The sequence below is a fragment of the Jaculus jaculus genome, chromosome 2 (genome assembly GCF_020740685.1).
Source record: "Jaculus jaculus isolate mJacJac1 chromosome 2, mJacJac1.mat.Y.cur, whole genome shotgun sequence".
NCBI classification, from domain to species: Eukaryota; Metazoa; Chordata; class Mammalia; order Rodentia; family Dipodidae; genus Jaculus; species Jaculus jaculus.
This window is the reverse complement of record NC_059103.1, coordinates 861,589-874,517: the sequence shown is the minus strand read 5'-3', so window position 1 is coordinate 874,517 and position 12,929 is coordinate 861,589. Positions and strand designations below refer to the sequence as shown.

Here is a 12,929-nt window from a genome sequence, read left to right as displayed (position 1 = left end):
AGTAAGACTGAGAAGGATAAGTTATCATGTTTATAGAGGGAAGTTCAGAGCCAAGGAAAGGAGAGTGAACACGCCCATGTGTCTGAGAGCCCACGTGCTGGGCCTGGAAAATCCAGAGAGCGGGCAGAAAAGAGGGCACCCAAGCTCCTACCCTGGGGAGAAAGAGCCAGTGAGGAAAGTAAGGGCGAGGGTGGGCTCTCCCCTGGCTCCGCCCAGTCGGGCCGTGAAGAGAATCTCTTCAGAAGCTGGAGGTTCAGGAGAGGTCAGGCAGCGCAGAGACCTTGCCCTCCCCTGGCAGACATACTCATACCCTATGGTGGTATGCCCTGCCTTCCAGGTCAGGTGAACCAGAGTGAGGGCTGATGGTCTGCGCTAGGGGCTGTCTCAGGAAGAGGCCAGCCGTCCTGCCAAATTCTGGGGGCTGAACCTGACCAACCACAATGTCAGGATTAGGAAGGGGGACTTCCCGATTTGGAGGGGCCCAGGCTGTTTGTGGAAAAACAGATCTCCTTTAGGCAAGAGATAAGAATACAAAGCACCCTTTGATCTCTAGCAAGTGCAGACTGCAGGTACAGGCCCAAATACATTTGTTTCTTACTTTAAGGAGTCCAGTCACCCCTATTGCCTAAAAGAGCTATCTGACCCTCCTCAATTCTGCAATAGAACACCTGCCTAGAATCCCCCAGTGAGGGCTGGGGGCGTGGCTCAGTGGTAGAGCTCCTGCCTAGAATCCCCCAGTGAGGGGCTAAGGACATGACTCAGTGTCAGAGCTCCTGCCTCTAATCTCCCAGTGAGGGGTTGGCCTATCATACAGAGGGCTTTGGGCTTGATTCCCAGAACCACAGAAAAGAAAGGAAGGAAGGAAGGTAGAAAGAAAAAAGAAAAGATAAGAAAAAAAAGGAAAGGAGGGCTCGGAATTGGGGAAGGGAAAGTGTCAGTGGAATAGCTGGCTGAGCTATAGGCAGTTCCTGGGTCTTGTCACGATGGCAGCTCACTTTAAACAAGATTCAGCAGACCAAGGAGGCTTCCAGGGCTTGGCCAATCTCTCTTAGGAGGCTGTCAAGGTGACACGGCAGAGTGACTCACTCCCAGTTCCTCAGGGGTACAGAAGAAGAAAGGGGGTCCTAGCTCTTAGGGCTGCTCTGAAGGCCCAGCATGACCACAGGTCAAGCCCACTCTGACTTAGGTTGCCTTGGCAAGTTCCAAGCCTGTCAGAATCTTAGATCCTGTCTCTAAAACTAAGTTAAGTCCACCCTAATCATAGCCACCAAGGGCCATGACCACAATGAGCTAAAGGAGGGAAAGTGTTTGTGATGATAGCTTTTCAAGGAGAGATCTCCTGGGCCTCTGCAGAGCCAACCAGGGCCTCTGAGCACCACACTGATCCGCGTGAAACGGCTGCCATGAGCCATGCTCATCCTGTAGCTAGTTTTGCGTCAACAAGAGTGGTGATGAGGTGACAAATGACCTTTGATAGTCATAGCAGATGACGCTGAACAACTATGCTAGGACCTGGTCTAGGATCACTTCACCTGGTGATTTTTGTTTGTTTGTTTTTGTTTTTCTAGGTAGGGTCCCGCTCTAGCTCAGGCTGACCTGGAATTCACTCTCTAGTCTCAGAGTGGCCTCGAACTCATGGCGATCCTCCTACCTTTGCCTCCTGAGTGCTGGGATTAAAGGCATGCGCCACCATGGTGGCTTCTGGTGATTCTTTTTTTGGGAAAAAAAAATTGCTATTTATGAGAGAGAGAGAGGGAGAGAGAGAGAGAGAGAGAGAGAGAGGGAGAGAATGGGCACGCCAGGGCCTCTAGCCACAGCAAACAAATTCCAGATGCATGGGTCACCATCATCTGGTTTACACTAATTCTGGGAAATTGAATTGAACCTGGGTCCTTAGGCTTCGCAGGCAAGCACCTTAACCACTTAGACATCTCTCCTGCCCTACACTGGTCATTCTGCACCTGAGACTGGCAGCCCCACTTATAGATGAGGCTCCACCCCCACAGGAGTCCAGACTGAAAGGGCCGCCGCCAACCCAGCAGTGTGGCCATGATCGCCCCAGAGCACAGAGCCAGGGGAGGCGGCACACTGCCGGCCAGAGAGAAGGATAGTCCCTTTGAGCTTTGTGTGGATGGCTGTGATCAACCCAAGCTTCAAGAAAGATAGGGAAAGGAAGGGCTGGTTAGATGGCTTAGCAGTTAAGGCGCTTGCCTGCGAAGCCAAAGGACCCAGGTTCGATTCCCCAGGACCTATGTAAGCCACATGCACAAGTGGGCATATGCATCTGGAGTTCATTTGCAGTGGCTACAGGCCTTGGCATGCCCATTCTCTCTGTGTCTGTCTTCTCTCTCTCTCCTCTCCTTGCAAATAAATAAAATAAAATAAAATAAAAAGGTAAAAAAATAAAAAGCTGGGAAGAGAATGGAAAGACAGGAAGATGGTGTGGGAGGGACCTCAGAACTGAGCCAAACAGACTGGTACCTCTAAGTGCCCACCCAGTACCCATTCTCCCTTTCTCCCTGGTCCATGATTCTATTGGTGGTGGCAGAGAATTTAGAAGTAAGGATCAAGGCCACCCTGAGACTACAGAGTAAATTCCAGGTGAGCCTGGGTTAGAGTGAAACCCTACCTTGAAAACAAAACAAACAAACAAAAAAAAACCAGGCATGGTGGCGCATGCCTTTAATCCCAGTATGGAAGGAGGATCACCATGAATTTGAGGCCACCCTGAGACTCCATAGTGAATTCCAGGTCAGCCTGGGCTAGAGTGAGACCCTACCTTGAAAAAAAAAAAAAAAGAAGAAGAAGAAGAAGAAGAAGAAGAAGAAGAAGAAGAAGAAGAAGAAGAAGAAGAAGGAGGAGAAGAAAATACATCCTATTTTGTTTAAGCCATTTTATTGTACTTGTTGCTATAATTGGCAGCCAAACTCAGCTCCCAAATAAGACACAGGGGAAGCTGTGTGTTCTGCTTTTCAGACACTTCCAAACCATGGTGGTGGTGAAGGCTACTTTATTCCAGGACCACTTGGATTGTTACAGAGTGAGGTTTTTTTTTCTTTGAAGTCATTCTGTTTTTAAGCTCAGAATAAGAATCCAGTGGGATAGTGATATATTTTTTCCAACACACAATAAATGTTGTTTTTTAAATATTTTATTTATTCAAGAGAGATAGAGAGGAAGACACAGATAGAAAGAATAGGCATGCCAGGTCCTCCAACAATTGCAAAGGAACTCCAGATGCATGTGCCAACTTGTGCATCAGGCTTATGTGGGCATGGGGGAATCAAACCTGGGTCTTTAGGGTTCTCAGGTATGTGCCTTAACTGCTAAGACATCTCAAGTGCTGGGATTAAAGGCATGAGCCACCATGATGGCCCAATAAATCTTTTAAAACATCTTTAAAAATTGATTTGCAAGCAGAGAGAGAGATAGAAGAGAGACAGACAGAATGGGCACACTAGGGCCTTTAGCCGCTGCATACGAACTCCAGGTGGCTGTGCCACCTTGTGCATCTGGCTTTATGTGGGTACTGGGGAATTGAACTCAGGAACTCAGAACACTTTGCAGGCAAGTGCCATAACTACTTAGCCACCTCTCCACCCCATGATAAGTCTTTAAAATAAAAACGTCTGTGCTTCACCTTAATGTCATCTCACACCTCATCTAAGGGACTTTTAGTGTCACAGTTGGGACCTAAGACTCAGGCTGGCTTCAGCCCAGAGTTTTGCAGCCAGGTAGAAAAGTCAAATTCCACCCACCTCATCCCAGAAGGGAGGCGGGCACTGAGGGGGCCTACAGAGATCACAGCAAAGCAGGGAGCAAGCCCCCCCCCCCAAGACAGAAGCCCCCATAGAACTTGAGAAGTTCCAGAAAGGTAATGGCTTTGAGGAAGCCCTGAGCCATCTTCCCTAATAGCTAATGTGGGGTTCAGCTGTGGGGTCTGTGCCAACTATGTGCAGCCCTGAGACTGACTCTTCCCACTGGGGCAAAGGAACTGCCATGCCGCCTCCTCATCCTGACCCTGAGAGGCCGATGCCAGTCTACCCAGAGCCTCTCCTTATTTCATGTGCTTCCTGATAGTTTCCAACACAGAGAGGCCCACCCATAGGGAGAGGGCTTTGACCCCAGGGAGCATGGAGTAGAGGCTGCATTTTAATGTATTATTTATTTTTATTGACAACTTCCATAACTGTAGATAATAACCCATGGTAATGGCCTCCTTCCCCCCACTTTCCCCTTTGAAGCCCCACACTCCTTCATACCCCTTCCCTGTCTCAATCAGTCTTTTATTTTTTCTATCTTATTTTTATTTATTTATTTGAGAGAGGGAAAGAGGGAGAGAGAGAGAGAGAGAATGGGTGCACCAGGGCATCCAGCCACTACAAATATACTCCAGACGCATGTGCCCTCATGCATCTGGCTTATGTGGGTTATGGAGAATCGAACCAGGATCCTTTGGCTTTCCAGGCAAGCGCCTTCACTGCTAAGCCATCTCTCCAGCCCGGGGAAAATTTTACAACTGCTTGGATCTCCATACTTGTTATAGGTCTATTTAAGTGGTTAATCTCATCTTGATTTAATTTAGATAGGTCATATAAATCAAGGAAATCATTCATTTCTTTCAGATTCTCAAACTTACTGGAGTGTATGTTCTTATAGTATGTCCCTATGATTTTTTAATTTCTCTGGTATCTGTTGTGATGGTGTCTTTTTCATCTCTAATTTTTCAAAAATATTTTTATTTATTTGACAGAAAAGGGGGGGAAAGAATGGGCCCGCCAAGGCCTCCAGCCACAGCAAATGAACTCCAGATGCATGCACCCCCTTGTGCATCTAGCTAATGTGGGTCCTGGGGAATCAAACCTGGGTCCTTTGGCTTTGCAGGCAAATGCCTTAACCACTAAGCCATCCCTCCAGCTCTTCATCTCTAATTTTATTAATTTGTATCTCTTTTCTCTTGGTCCAATTTGCTAAGGGTTTATCAGTCTTGTATATCATTTCAAAGAACCAACTATTTGTCTCACTGATTCTTCAGATTCTTTTTTGGTTCCTATTTCATTAATTTCTGCCCTAATCTTTATTATTTCTTCCCATCTACTGGTTTTTGGTTTGCCTTTTTTTCTCCTTTTTCCAAGGCCTTAAGGTGAAGCATTAAATTATTTACTTGTGACCTTTCTAATTTATTTTTTTATTTTTTGGTTTTTCGAGGTAAGGTTTCACTCTAGCCCAGGCTGACCTGGAATTCACTATGGAGTCTCAGGGTGGCCTCGAACTCATGGCGATCCTCCTACCTCTGCCTCCCAAGTGCTGGGATTAAAGGCGTGCGCCACCACGCCTGGCAATTTTTTTTAAAAAAATATAGTTTATTTATTTATTTAAGAGACAGAAAGAGGGCCTGGAGAGATGGCTTAGCGGTTAAGCGCTTGCCTGTGAAGCCTAAGGACCCTGGTTCGAGGCTCGGTTTCCCAGGTCCCACGTTAGCCAAATGCACAAGGGGGCGCATGCGTCTGGAGTTCGTTTGCAGAGGCTGGAAGCCCTGGCGCGCCCATTCTCTCTCTCTCCCTCTATCTGTCTTTCTCTCTGTGTCTGTCGCTCTCAAATAAATAAATAAAAATTTAAAAAAAAAAGAGACAGAAAGAGGCGGGGGGAGGGGGAGAATGGGTGTGCCAGGGCATCCAGCTGCTGCAAATGAACTCCAGATGCATGCACCTCCTTGTGCATCTGACGTGGGTCCCGGGGAATCAAACCGGGATCCTTTGGCTTTGCAGGCAAGTGCCTTAACTGCTCCAGCCCTCTAATTTCTTTCTTTTTTTTTTTTTAATTTTTTTTGTTTTATGTTTATTTATTTATTTGAAAGTGACAGAGAAAGAGAGAGAATGGGCATGCCAGGGCCTCCAGCCACTGCAAATGAACTGCAGACACGTGACCCCTTGTGCATCTGGCTAACGTGGGTCCTGGGGAATCGAGCCTCGAACCAGGGTCCTTAGGCTTCACAGGCAAACGCTTAACCACTAAGCCATCTCTCCAGCCCTCTAATTTCTTAATATAGGTGCTTAAAGCTATAAATTTCTCTCTTAGCACTGCCTTCATTATAAGGCCCACATTAAAGTGCAATATATATATACATGTATATATATTTATTTATCTGCACTGAGAGAGAGAGAGAGACAGAATAGGCATGCCAGGCCCTCTAGCCACTGCAAAATGGGGGCACTAGGGAATCCAACCCAGGTCATTAGGCTTTGTAGGCAAGTACCTTAACTGTTGAGCCATCTCTCCAGTCCAAGGCCTACTTTAAAAAAATATTTATTTATTTATTATTCATTCATTCATTTATGAGAGAGAGACAGAGAGAAAGAAAGAATGGGCACACCAGGGCCTCTAGCCACTGCAAACTAACTCCAGACACATGCACCTCCATGTGTATCTGGCTTTCACGGGTTCTGGGGAATCCAACCTCGGTCCTTTGGCTTTGCAGGCAAGCACCTTAACCACTAAGTCATCTCTTCATCCCCAAGGTCCATATTTTGATAAAGGACAAAGGTGCTGGAAAAGGTGTCACAGGCCTGTCATCCCAATACTCAGGGGCCTGAGACAGGAGGATTGAGAGTTCCAGGCCAAGCTACAGAGTGAGAGCCTGTCTTAACAAACAACCAGACAAAGCAATGGCCAGTCTCTCCACGGCATGGGACTTAATTTGTGTGTGTGTGCATGTGCGTGTGTGATGTACCATATGTGTGGTATATGCATGTGTGTACACATGCGGAGGCCAGAGAAGAATACTGGCTGTCCCCCTTTGTACATTCATCCACCTGTTTCCTTGAGGCAGTCTCTCATTGCCCTGGAGCTGCCATTTTGCACCAGTTCTCCATTGTCCATCTCCCATAGGACGGGTCATAACGCTACGTGGCCTCTTGCCCAGTGTTTTCCTGGGTGCTAGGATTTGAGCTCAGATGGTCTCTGGCCTTCATACATGTGCAGTAAGAGCTCTTACCCACTGAGCCATCTCCTCAGCCCCATCGAGTTGAGTTTTCTGTGCAGTTTTGTTTTTCTGGTGAAAACTGACAGACCCTCCAAAGCCCCTGGGCCCTTCCTGCGTACACTCCAGGCTACTGGCTTCTGGGCGAGGATTTTGGCCATTCTCCATTCTTCTGCATGGGCAGCGCTCTCACCTCTGTGTGGCTGAGAGGTCAGGAGGTTTCTGTGAACTTGGTGGGAAGCCCAGGGGACAGGAATGAAACCGGTTTTTGTCTTCCCTGATGCCAGCTCACCCAGGAGGCCATGCTGCAGGCTGGTAGAGGATGGTGACAGGGACACATTCCTCTACCCAGCCTAAGGCTACTCAGGCCTCCCTAGGTGCCTCTCTGAAACTTGGACCTGAGCTGTGGGTGGCCATCAGAGTCCCACAGCAGATACTAGGATGTGGCATGGTCCAAGTAAGAGCCTCCTAAATTATGGAAAGCCGAGAGAGAGGGCCTGTGATCACTCCATGGCAGTTCTCCTTAGGAATGTGCGACAGTCCCCGGGTCTGGCACGCGGACCCAAGCCAGGGCCCTGTGTCTCCAGTCCAGCACTGGGGCACCTCTGACCTCCCACGTGGGCGTCTGCCTGCTGCCACCATCTACTTGGGTTGTCTTGGTCTCTTGGCGCTGCCCCCCTGTGGCTTGTGGGGGTTGCTGGGGGGCAGAGGGCTATGATGCCAGCTTCCACTGCCTGTAGATCCTGGGGTAGACAGATGGGAGGTTTCAGTCTGTGGTCCAGAAGAACCCAAGCAAAGCCAGGGATCACCTGCCACGTGACCTTCCCCTGAGCCATGGCCATACACAACCCAACCCCTACAGAGCCTGGACCCTCCCTTGGGACAGGAGGCTGGCACCATTCTTCTTCTGGCCCAGGGCTCATCTGAGCTTTCCAGGACCTTCCTCTCCAACCTCCTAAGTCTAATGTGGTTTCCGCTCCTCCTGCCAACACCCCGGACCCTCTCAAAGCCACTGCCATCCTGTGGTGCCATGCCCAGCAACTCCATCCAGATGTGACAAGGATGGGAGGGGTCTCTGTGGGCTCTTCCTAAGACACAGTGTTGAAACTGACTGGTGCTGTCACAGCACCCAAACGCAACATGGGGGGCGGGGAGGGAATGTGTCACAACATAAACAGCGCCAACAGAAGACCCTCCCACACTCAGGCCCGCTTTCCCTCATGGTCTGGATAGTCCTCAAGTCCGTGGATAGTTGACCCCATTCCTCCCAATGGGTTGGTTATGAGGTGGCTCAGGAGGTGACAGATGGGCCCAAGAATGCCAGCGGGAGCTTGTGGTCCTTGGCCAGCTCTGGCTTCCCCAATTTGGGGTGAGGATAACGCTAACATGGCCAATCCCACGGCTGGGGTTTAGCAACTGTTGTATGCCTTGAAAAGTGTTAACAGCTATTGCCAGCTTTACCCAAAGCAGCTGGGTCAGCTCACAAGAGAAGGTGTGGGAAGGTTCACCAGACACTCCCCCACACACACCCCTGAGATTTAGGCACCCCTCTTTGCCAGTGCTATACAATAATGCCCTCAAGGGGGAGACAGAGTCTATAGAGTGAAACATCTGTGAGCAACGAGCTCCAAAGCTGGTTTCTTTGACGTCTCCATGCTCTGTAAGCAAGCCCTCACCAGGGAGGAGCATCCCAAGGGGTGACCATAGTGAGCCCCACATAAGTGCTTTCTCTGTGGTCTCACACTTCTGGACTGGGATGAGGAACTTCTAGAAGCTGCCACCAGAAGTTGTCATTTGGGGAGGAGGGAGACTTCTCCGTGGTGTGGCTGCTCAGGGGTCCCCATGCTCTGTAAGGAAGCCCTCCCCCTGAGGCTGAGGGAGGAGCATCCAAGGAGTAATTCTGATGCAGGAGTCTCCATCAAAGTGGCTGTTTGGGGGGTCCCATGTTCCGGTAAGTAACCCCTCTTCATGCTTTGTAAGTGACCCCCCTCCCTGATTAACTCACTGGTTCACCACACCAGTGCTTGTATAATCATACTTTTTGGTCTGCCGTCTGAGCCCTATTTGGGGTGAAGATATGTGTCTATGTCTCCCCAGGGGAAAAGCTTCCTGTGACAGCACATGTCAGCACCCTTCTTGCCTCAAGACATAAAAGTAAAAAATGAGCCGGACGTGGTGGTGCACGCCTTTAATCCCAGCACTCAGGAGGCAGAGGTAGGAGGATTGCTGTGAGTTCGAGGCCACCCTGAGACTCCATAGTGAATTCCAGATCAGCCTGGCCAGAGTGAGACCAATCTTGGAGAAAAAAAAGCAAACAATGAAGACAGGAAAGCAAAAAGGAGGGACCAGGTGACATGCTGAGCACCCAGTGCTGGGACCCTGGGCTGGCACAGGATGGCAGGCTCTTCTTCCCTGCAGCTAGGGAATGTGCCCAGCAGTGCAGTTGTCTTGGTAGCAGCCTTTGTGGGCAGTCTTTCTCAATTACGCAAAAGCAACAAAACTGATTTTGAATGTATGGGCCAGGGTGAGCTGGGTGTGGCACTGAAAAGCTGTTAACCCTGTGCTCAGGAGGCTGAGGAAGACCTTGTCAAAGAGCAGAGGAGAGAGAAAGAGAAGAGTGAAGGAGTGAGGAAGGCAGAGAGGAAAGAAGGAGAGAGGAAGGGAGGGAGGAAAGATGGAAGGCAGGTGTGCATACCACTGAGAAGTGGTGCTACTGTGAGACTCCCGTGAGCTTCCTAGTGACATCTCTCATTATGCTCATTAAATATAGAGCGAGGAACCCCCCCCCCCCCCCCACACACACAGGTAAAGCTAGGCATGGTGGCTCATGCCTTTGATCCTAGCACTCTAGAGGCTGAGATGAGAAGACTGCTGTGAGTTCAAGGCCAGCCTGGGCTACAGAGTAAGTTTCAGATCAACCTGGGCTACAGTGAGATCTTGCCTCAAAAAAAAAAATTATTATTTAAACAAATTTGACTTTCTTCCTTTTGCCTAAAATGTAGCCAGGAGATTTGCAGTTACATCCAAGAAGCTTGATAGGGCGTGTGCTGCTCATTCCAGCACTCAGGAGGCTGAGGCAGGACAGTGAACTCCAGGTCAGCCCGGGCTGCATAGATATGACATGTTTCTGGGGAAAGTATTACCCTAGATTGTAAATTGGAGTTATTATTTATAGATAGCTAAATTTAAATAATAATGCTTTTTTGAGGTAGAGTTTCACTCTAGCCCAGCAAAGCCAAAGGACCCAGTTTCGATTCCTCAGTACCCACGTAAAGCCAGATGCACAAGGTGGCACATATGTCTGGAGTCCATTTGCAGTGGTTGGAGGCCCCAGCACACCCATTTTCTATCTGCCTCTTTCTCTCCAACAAATAAATAAATTAAAAACAAAAAACAGGGCCAGGTTGAGCTGTGTGTGGTTGTGCATGCCTTTAATTCCAGCCCTTGAGATGATGAGGTAGGAAGAAGCAACTTGATCCCCACTATCTCCTTCCAACCAGTAGAGCAAAAACAAACTAGAGCTGGAGAGATGGCTTAGTGGTTAAGGTGCTTGCCTGCGAAGCCTAAGGACCCATGTTCAACTCTCTAGATTCCATGTCAGCTAGACACACAAAGGTGAGGCAAGTGCAAGGTCACACATGCCACTAGGTGACGCAAGCATCTGGCATTCAATATCAGTGGCTGAGGCCCCAGAGCACCAATTCTCTCTCTCTAAAAATTAAACACACACACACACTGTAGCCCAGTGAGAGAGAGAGAGAGAGAGAGAGAGAGAAAGGGAGGGAGGGAGGGAGGGAGAAATGCCAAGTTCAAGTCCTGGCTCTCCTCACACTGCCCAGGTCGTTCACAAGTCCCTGTCCTCTGAGAGTACTGGAGTACTCCAGACGGTAGGTATATAGCCTGCAAAGAGGCAAGGCCTGGACAGCGTTGGTGCTGCATTGGCCACAGCGGCTGTTCCTCCACTAATTCCCACAGCTGAGACATGCAAGCGCTGGAAGTCAGCAGGATGGAAGTGGGGTGATGGTGGTAGTGGTATGGGGGGCAGCCACTGACCTCGGAAGTCACGGGGAAGGAGGGGCGGGTGGCTGGTGGATGTGCTGCCCCGCCACACAGCGCTGGGAAAGGTGAAGCTGACCTCGGGCACTTGGAGCGTGTTCTCATCTAAAGACGGGAAGGAAATATTATCTGTAGGAACCACCTGATGAGCCCAGAAACACAACTAAAGAGTGGACAGTAGGGCTGAGGAGATAGCTCAGTGGGTAAAGTGCTTACTGCACAAGCATGGGGACCTTAGGGTTGGTTGGTATGGTTGGTTGGTTTTTCAAGGTAGGGTCAAACTCCAGCTCAGACAGACCTGGATTTAGTCTCAGGCTGGCCTCGAACTCACAGTGATCCTCCTGCCTCTGCCTCCCAAGTGCTGAGACTAAAGGTATGCACCACCACACCCAGCTGGACCTTAGTTTTGATCCCCAGCACCCACGTAAATGCCAGACATGGCAGTGTGCACCTGTAATCCCAGCGCTGGGCAGGAGGACACAGGAGAGTACACTGGGCAAGCTGGCCAAATTGGTGCATGCTCTCTCTCTCTCTCTTTCTCTCAAATAAATAAAATACATATTTTAAAACATTTTTTTGTTTATTTTTATTTATCTATTTATTTAAGAGCAACAAAGAGAGAAAGAGGCAGAAAGAGAAAGAGAGGATGGGCATGCCAGGACCTCCAGCCACTGCAAATGAATTCCAGATGCATAAGCCACCTTGTACATCTGGCTTATGTGGGTCCTGGGGAATCAAGCTTCAAACTGGGGTCCTTAGGCTTCACAGGCAAGCGCTTAACCACTAAGCCATCTCTTGGCCCAAATAAATAAAATATATATATTAAATGACCTTTTAAAGACCATTCTTTTTTTTTTTTCCAAGGTAGGGTCTCACTCTAGCCCAGGCTGACCTGGAATTCACTATGGAGTCTCAGGGTGGCCTTGAACTCACGGTGATCCTCCTACCTCTGCCTCCCAAGTGCTGAGATTAAAGGCGTGCACCACCACACCTGGCTAAAGGTCATTCTTTTGACCTGTAATTCACTATGTAGTATCAGGCTGGCCTTGATTCACAGTGATCCTCCTAACTCAGCCTCCCAAGTGCTGGGATTAAAGGTGTGTACCACCAAGCCGGGGTAAGTGAGACTACATAGTGGGCTACAGTGAAACTCTACCTCAAAAAAAAAAAAAACAAAATTGGGCTGGAGAGATGGCTTAGCAGTTAAGCGCTTGCCTGTGAAGCCTAAGGACCCCGGTCCAAGACTCAATTAATTCCTCAGGACCCACATTAGTCAGATGCACAAGGAGGTGCACGAGTCTGGAGTTTGTTTGCAGTGGCTGGAGCCCCTGGTGTGCCCATTCTCTCTCTCTCTCTACCTCTTTCCCTCTCTGTCTGTCACTCTCAAATAACTAAATAAAATAAAATAAATAAACCAAAATATAAAAAAAAATTATATGCCAGGTGTGGTGGCGCACACCTTTAATCCCAGCATTAGGGAGGCAGAGATAGGAGGATCACCATGAGTTTGAAGCCACTCTGAGACTACATGGTGAATTCCATGTCAGCCTGGACTAGAGTGAGACCCTACCTCGAAAAAACAAAAATCAAAAGCAAGTATTATTCATTACATATTATTTATTTATTTACTTGCAGTACTGAGGATGGAGTCTAGGGACTATAGCATGCTAGGTAAGTGTTCTACGATTGAGCTATATCCCCAAGTCTCTTTTTAAATTTTTACTTATTTATTTATTTTAGAGAGTGCGAGAGAGAATTGGCACACCAGGGCCTCAGCGCTCTGAAATCAAACTCCAGATGCTTGCGCCACCTAGTGGGCATGTGCAACCTTGCACTTGTCTCACCTTTGTGCGTCTGGCTTCCATGAGATCTAGAGAGTCAATCCTTAGGCTTT

The 12,929-nt window shown here is 48.7% G+C and overlaps 1 protein-coding gene across 1 annotated transcript in view; it reads right to left on the bottom strand.

Moving 5' to 3' along the window:
- Positions 1-7,621: 7,621 nt before the first annotated feature.
- The window catches only part of LOC123458781 (kinesin-like protein KIF19), a 92,333-nt gene continuing 87,025 nt past the window's right edge, over positions 7,622-12,929 (bottom strand). The window contains exons 19-20 of the mRNA XM_045144137.1: positions 11,033-11,140; positions 7,622-7,722 (exon numbers count right to left, since the gene is read on the bottom strand). Coding sequence (XP_045000072.1) covers positions 7,622-7,722; positions 11,033-11,140 — 209 coding nt within the window. The remainder of the gene's footprint in view (positions 7,723-11,032; positions 11,141-12,929) is intronic.